Here is a 7,858-nt window from a genome sequence, read left to right on the forward strand (position 1 = left end):
AATTTCCAATAACATAGGATTCCCTCAGGCAAAAGATTGAAAATACTTGCTCCAGGTGTTGGTATTTGAACCCTTTCTAGAACAAAGACCAGTCAAGTGTATGGTTCAATAGCTTCTGATTTGATGTCAATATCTGGAATGTATGACATTAAAATTGGAATTTGTTGTACCAGACATCTCCCACACGTTGGTAAAGAGAGTAGGATGGGTGGTGTGACTTCTTCCTCAAACAATCACAATCTTAACATTTCTGCAAATAGAGAAATGAAATAACTAGCCTCAACAGTATGCTTTCCAAACAGCAAAATGAATGTAATGGTAGTTTGCCTATGCTACTTGTAAATAAATGGGATCTTTCTCACACCCTTCAAATTAAAAAAATACGTACATGTATCTAGTTGCCCCAGTAACTTGAATGTGTCAGATTTCTGCAGTCCCTCTCATGATGGTATTTGGTAATTCTAAAATAAAGATGGTTAAAGGTGGGATATGTTACGGGAACATTGCTGTATTCTTATTGGGCTAGTAATTCAAAGGCCTGGACAAATGTTCAGAAATTAATTAAAATGCTATCATGGCAGCTTAAGTTCAGTTAAATGAAAATCTGGAATGAAATGCTAGCAACAGTAAAGCTAATGATGTAACTACTAGCTCTTCCTAAAGAAAAAAACATCTAGTTCCCATATCCTTTGGGGTAAGGGAAACAGGTTTGCAGCCAGAGTGTGATCAGTATGTAACTGTCTCTGAAGTAGCCTTCTCTATTCCAAGGGCAGATGAGGAATAAATGCTGGCCTTGCTACCTGCATCCACATCCCTGGAGGAACCAGGATAAAAACAATTATGACAGTTTTTTAGTGTTGGGAGGTGTGATTTGGCATGCTGTTCCTTTTTGTACCTTTTGGTGATAAAGAAAAGCCATGTAAATGAATAGATGTAAAAGCCAAATGAAAATATTATTAAAATATTTTTCATTTAGTTTAGAAAACTCACCCTATTTCTACTAGATTGCAGAATCAAGTAATTTGCAATACTGTAGTTTCACCTGGTTTCTGCCCTGAACCACAGCTCCAGTGAATCCATAGCCATGGCCAACCATTATGGACTGATCCAGACAGGTTTCAATTCCATATCCATCCACTCCCAGATTTTGAGCTTCCACTTCTGTCATTTCTTCAGCTCCTCTGCTTCTGGAATCTTTATTCTCACTGTTGTTTCTTCCTGACTTGCCAGTTCCCAATCTTCCTTGGCTGGTATCTCATCCTATATACACTTGGTTATTCAAATTTGTCAAAGAAAGCTTCCCATATATATAGTTCTTCTGGGTATTCTAAATTATTTTGGAGCAAACTACAAGGTATAATCTGCGACCAAGCCTCGCTTGCTTTTGTGCTGACTGGCTTCCTAATTTCCAAAATCTGCACATTCTTCAAATCCTCGTTGCCTTCCCCAACCATTCATGCTGGCATTCTGTTCCTCTGACCCTGGGTTCTCTCCTGTATCTGTTCTTTTTGCCCCATGTTTGTTTGTTTGGCTCTCCAACAACCAGAGTCACTTGCTTTAGAATAAAGCAAATTTCTTAAGTCTTGTCTCCCTTATGCATTACAGTCTTACTCCTTTTGACCCTACACTGCTGCTAATATATTCTCTTGGCACTGTGTTCTTTTTCAAAATCATATTTCCACAAAGTACTTTGAAGTTGTTTTCTACTTCAATGGTGCTTTTAAATGCAAGCTAATAGAAGATGGTATGATACAGTAATTTTGTTTCATGCTGCTTTGTGCACTTGAATATTGTGAACTTGCATTTAATTCCTGGCTCAAGTGTGCTTCAAAATTTAGGAACTTGTATTGAAAACTAACCTGTCACTGCTGTGCTGTGAATTGAAGTTGTATTTTAATTTAATTTTGAAATTTTATCACAGTAATGTATTTAGGCTCTGAAATGGTACTTAAGAAGTTGAACTGCAATATGAGAATATAATTTGCACCTTTAGAAATGAGCTTTAACATCTAGATTGTTTGAAATGTAAAATATTCCTCCTTGCTGTTACAAAATAACTAAGTTGCCAAAAACTATATTAAGCTGGTTACAATGCGGGTTTGAAACGACTAAGATTTTATTTGCTTGTGACTGACAAAAAAATTGAATTCTCAAGCTTAAGCAACTCCAAAACAGAATATTCCTCCTGGTTAAATTGTGATTCATGTTGATATCACTTGTAAAGTTGGGGATTACTGTGTCTAGTATTCTCCACCTATTAGTATTTAGTGTATCTTTATCTTAACATTCCAAAAACCACTTGCCAACATGCAATCAGTTGGTCTTTAAATAAGTATATAGGACATTCACGTAAATGACAACAGCTCTTATATAACCAGGAATAGCAGACATGTGACCTTGAGTGCAAAGTGCTTCCTGGGGACCAGACTATTGAACAGAATTGTAGAGGTGATTTTTTTTCACCAAACAGATCTTTAAAGCAAATTGAATTTCAGACTCTTGAAGTAATTATTGGAAACTAGCTCTAAGATGCTAAAATGAAACTAAAAGATGCCATGCTGCATGGTTTTAGAATATAGTGGTAGTATCATCACAGTAGATATTTTGGACATAGTATTCCTGGGAAGAATCTGACAATTCACCTGGAATGTGGGATTAAGGGGCTGAATTGTGATGCAAATGGATATATTTTACTTTGAGAAAGGAAAAAGAAGTTATAGAACAGTTTGGGCAAAGTTGAGGTGATATGAATTTGTGCATCATTGGGGAGGCTTTCAGGCCATTTTGCCTCTTGGATCTATCCAAGTGGTCCACTCTCCTGCTCCTTCCCTATAGTTCTGCAATGATATGATTTCCTGTATGACAGATATAATTTTCCCTCATTAAAGAAGCAGGAGATGCCCTATGAATGGAAGGAGTTAATTACTGATTAGGTTTTGCCATAATCCATAATAAGTGGCAATATAAAAATAGCCAGGTCTTAAAAGTCAGGACCAGTAAGAGGCAAATTAGTACCTGCCTAAAACCTTTTAATTTCAATAATTTAAAATTTTGTGAAACCAGGAAGAATGTGCAGATTACTTTCCAAGTGAATTGTTACTTGTAAATTGATAAATATGCTACAGTGATTAAGTACAGTGAAAACACTTGCATCATCACAGGTAATACAGTGTTCTTAATTGTTGACTATAACAACACATTTTAAAAAGTTGATTTTGCCAATGATATGCTTTCAAGTTTAGCTGCTATTTTGAAATCTAAAGTTAATTTTATCTTTCTTCTCTCCAGGGCGAAAATCCAATCTACAAGAGTGCTGTGACAACTATTGTCAACCCAAAATATGAGGGAAAATGATGGAATTTCTGCATTTTTGAGGGTTTTTTTTATTTTAATAAAAATATAGATAATGGGTTTGGGGTTTTTTTTGTAGTCACAAATTAGCTTTAGATCACGGCAGTGATTTGCTAACCAATAATGTAAGTTTTTCTATGCAGATTTTGAAACATGTACAGTAAGTGTAAACAAAAATTAGTTGCTTTTTAAAGAAGTTTTAATTTGAAAAGGGTGCAAAAAAAACAGCGTTTGAATGGAATGATTATTCCTTTATATAGCTTTGTTTTAATTTTTAATATTCTTCCAGAATTTAGACTTTTCCAAAGTTATCGTGTAAATTCTGTTAACAATATTTAAATTCGGTAAAACAAGAACTTGAAAAAGCGAAAGAACCTCCCCTTAATGTGCCAAAAGAAATTATTTGGAATAAATGCTTCTGTTATTTACATGAGTGCCTGAGAGAATTTTGTAGGCCCAAAATAAATATCAGCTTTTCTTTAATCTTTCATTTGTCCAGCAGTCATATTGTGACTTGTAAAATCTGTGGTTACATTCTGTTTATTTTGTTACCACCCTTTAGATCAGGGCGACTGAGCAAAAGTACATGCTTTTTGATTTTTAAAGCATTATACAACTGTGTTAAACATATAATTGAAATATTTGACATTATGCATACACTACTCTGCCAAATGTGGATGCTTTTTATTTAATTGTAAATGGGTTTGCCAAATCGTGACAGATCAAACTTAGTTTTTTTTTAATTTAGATGCAGGTATTCATTGGTTTGTAATATTGCAGATTTTTTAAAATGTATTTTGTAGCAACCACTAGGCCTTGATATTTGTATCAATACAAAGAGCAATTGCTTCCATTTCTAAGCAGGTTCTCTTAGAACTGCACAAACTCAGAAAGATCCCTTGTGTTCAATAGCTAAATACTAATAAGCTGCAAGCAAATGGTAACTTGGATAAATGCTAGATACAGCTGTTTGCATTAATTCTGTCCAGATATGGACTGATTTCACTCGGATCACTTTCTTGATTTAAAGTGCCTTTTTATTTTAAGTATTTTCACTCTTGGCATACACTTGAGTTATTTATTAAATAAACGACTTTATAAAAATAACTTGTCTTTGGATCTCCATTTTAATGCAGCATTTAGTTACATTGGTACCTCACTTAGCACATAGGATGTGTCCATGTGTACAATAGTGCTAACTGGATCAGCTGTAAAAGGCATATGGGGTACTTGCCATCATGAGCCAGAACACAATATGTGAGCAGGAAGGTTATAGTACAACGTTATAAAACGAAGAAGGGACTGAGTGTAGCGTATCTGAGTTTGCTAATGACACTAAATTGAGTGGAAAAACAAATTCCGCAGAGGATGTGGAGATTCTGCAGAGAGATACAGATAGGTTTAGTGAGCGGGCAAGAGTCTGGCAGATAGAATACAATGCTGGTAAATGCGAGGTCATCCACTTTGAAAGGAAAATAGATCAGATTATTATTTAAATGGTGAAAGATTGCAGCATGCTGTTGTGCAGAGGGACTTGGGAGTGTTTGTGCATGAATCACAAAAGGTTGGTTTGCGGGTGCAACGGGCTATCAAGAAGGCAAATGGAATGTTGGCCTTCATTGCTAGAGGGATTGTATTTAAGAGTGGTGAGGCTATGCTGCAACTGTACAGAGTACTGGTGAGGCTGCACCTGGAGTACTGCGTATAGTTCTGGTCTCCTTACTTGAGGGGGTGCAGAGGAGGTTCACCAGGTTGATTACGGAGATGAGGGGGTTAGCCTATGAGGAGAAATTTGAGTTGCCTGGGACCATACTCACTGGAATTCAGAAGAATGAGAGGGGATCTTACAGAAATGTATAAAATTGTGAAAGGGACAGATAAGATGGGGGCAAGAAAGTTGTTTCTACTGGTAGGTGAGACTAGAACTAGGGGACATAACCTCAAGATTCAGGGGAATAGATGTAGGACTGAGATGAGGAGGAACTGCTTTTCCCAAGGAGTAGTGAGTCTGTGGAATTGTCTGCCCAAAGAAGCAACAGAGGCTACCTCATTAAATATATTTAAGACACAGTTGGATTTTTGCACAGCAGGGGAGTTGAGAGTTGTGGGGAAAAGGCAGGTAGGTGGATCTGAGTCCATAACCAGATCAGCCATGATCTTATTGAATGGTGGAGCAGGCTCGATAGGCCAGATGGCCTACTCCTCCTATTTCTTATGTTGGTTCAGCCACAGCTAGAATAAATGGTGTACAGTTCTGGTTGCCACACCATAGGAAGCATGTGATTGCACTAGAGAAAGTGCAGAGGAGATCTACCAGCATGTTGCCTGGGCATTTATTTCAGTTTCAAGGAGAGAATGGATAGACTGGGTTATTTTCCTCAGAGTAAAGGAGGCTGAAAGGGAACCTGATGTACAAAATTACGAGGTGTGTAGATAAGAGAAAACATTTTTTCCTGTAACAGAGGTAACTAAAATTTGAGGTCACAGGTTTATGATAAAGGAAAAGATTTATCTAGGATGAATCTTAAGTTTCTGAGGAAGAACTTATAACCCAGAGAGTGCTTAGAATCTGGAACACATTCCCTGAGTGGTGGAGGCAGGTACACTCAAAGCATTAAGAAGCATCTGGCCAAGCACTTAAGTCACCAAGACATAGAAGGCTATGGACTAAATGCTGTTTAATGAGTTTATAATAGATGAGTACTCAACAGTCAGCATAGACGTGGTGAGTCAAAAGGCCGGTTTCTGCACTATATGTATGTGACTGACTCTGTGTATGACTCCAACTCCAGGTGGGGTGGTGAATGGTTTTCAATTGTATCTCGGTGGAACAGGTTAGAAAAATCAATGAAACAGTGCATCTTTTTGATGTATCTAATCTGGTTTAACAAAGTCAATGTAAATATGATGCATCTAAATGCTCTGAAACTTCATGTGCTTTTCACACATCCTTGCCTTTTTGTTGACTCTAATGCAATAATTTGCTTCACTGAATATCCAGCAAACACCTTCATATTTACTGAGGTAAGGAAGTCAGTTAACAACAATGTTATTGGTTGATCTTTAAATAGCATCTGTTGTTATAGTGTATGCTTATCTTCACAAGTTGCTATCTGTATAACAACTCAAAAAGACTGCAGGAGGTACCACGGGTTTTGAACAAAAGTTCTGAAATTTCCAGATCTGTGCAAATCTACCATAAGATCAGCACACTTTAATGTCATGGTTGTATTGGGCTATGTTTTAAATTAAGGCCCTCTGGTGATTTCCTTCAAATAATTGAATCACATTTTTAGAGTTGATCACAGGTTCAATCACACTATTCAATGGCAATAGAACACCAATATTTTTGAATGATCTGATGGAATATATCTTGCCTTTTGATTTTTAAAAAAATTCTCAGGTTAAAATCCCCTCTGGACTTGCCCCATCTCTAACCTCCAGACCTAAAACCCCAGTCTCTGCAGTCACTTCTAGCCTCTTGCAAGACCCCTTATTTCTGTTGCACCACAAATGGTGCCCATGTGCCCCAAATATCATACAGCATGATTGCAGTCTCTGCTAAGCTTGCACATTTAAGAACAGCTTAATTTTGTAAGTTGAGATTTCACAAGATGAAAGACTTTCCTAGGGATAAGAGCCCAAATAACTGGTATGAATCAGGTCCAGGTTTGACTTCCCTTCACACTCAGGTGTAGGTGATTGAACAGGCCTGAGATAAGCCAGAGTCTATTTTAGGATGAGGAGGTGCAGGAGAATAAAGCAATATTTTCTCCTACTGCAATAAGGCCCTATTCTTTCTTTAGCTACTCTTTTTCCTTTAATATACAGTACTTAAAATCTATTTGGATTCTCATTGATCTTCTCTGCCAAAGCTATTTAATGCCCCCTTTTTGCCCTTCTGATTTCCCCCTTAAGTATTCTGCTGCGTCCCCTCTACACCTCCAGGGATTTACTTAATCCCAGTTGCCTGTACCTGACTCGTGCCTCCTTTTTCCTGACCAGAGCCTCTAGATCCCTCATTATGCAGGGTTCCCCATTCCTGCCAGCCTTCACTCCAACAGGAACATGCCAACCTTGAATTCCCGTTACCTCACTTTTAAAAGCCTCCCACTTGCCAGACACCCCTCTACCTGTAGACAACCTACTCCAATCAACTTTTGCAAGTTCCTCTTCTAATACCATCATAATTTGTCTTGCCCCAATTTAGAACTTCAACATATGGAACAGATCTGTCCCTTTGCATAACTAATAGAAAACTAATAGAAAATTAGTAGAACTGATAGAAAATAACCTGGTGACATGAATCCTTTGAGACTATTTTGTATTATTTTTTGGAATCTAGACATTGCCAACAAGGCATTTATTGCCTGTCCCTAATTGGCCATGAGGTTGTGGTAGTGAGCCTTTGCTTTGAACCACTGCTGTTCTTCTGTGAAGGTATCCCACAGTGCTGTTGGGGAGGGAGTTCCACAATGAAGGACTAGCAGTATACTTCCAAATCAGG

The 7,858-nt window shown here is 37.5% G+C and overlaps 1 protein-coding gene across 2 annotated transcripts in view; it reads left to right on the forward strand.

Annotated features, from left to right (window-relative positions):
• LOC127570289 (integrin beta-1-like) overlaps window positions 1-4,458 on the forward strand; it is a 70,899-nt gene extending 66,441 nt beyond the window's left edge. For both annotated transcript variants that reach the window (XM_052015690.1, XM_052015689.1), the window contains one exon: window positions 3,289-4,458. In XM_052015690.1, coding sequence (XP_051871650.1) covers window positions 3,289-3,354 — 66 coding nt within the window. In that variant the 3' untranslated portion in view covers window positions 3,355-4,458. The remainder of the gene's footprint in view (window positions 1-3,288) is intronic.
• The last annotated feature ends 3,400 nt before the right edge of the window (window positions 4,459-7,858 follow it).

The sequence above is a fragment of the Pristis pectinata genome, chromosome 5 (genome assembly GCF_009764475.1).
Source record: "Pristis pectinata isolate sPriPec2 chromosome 5, sPriPec2.1.pri, whole genome shotgun sequence".
Taxonomy (NCBI): Eukaryota; Metazoa; Chordata; class Chondrichthyes; order Rhinopristiformes; family Pristidae; genus Pristis; species Pristis pectinata.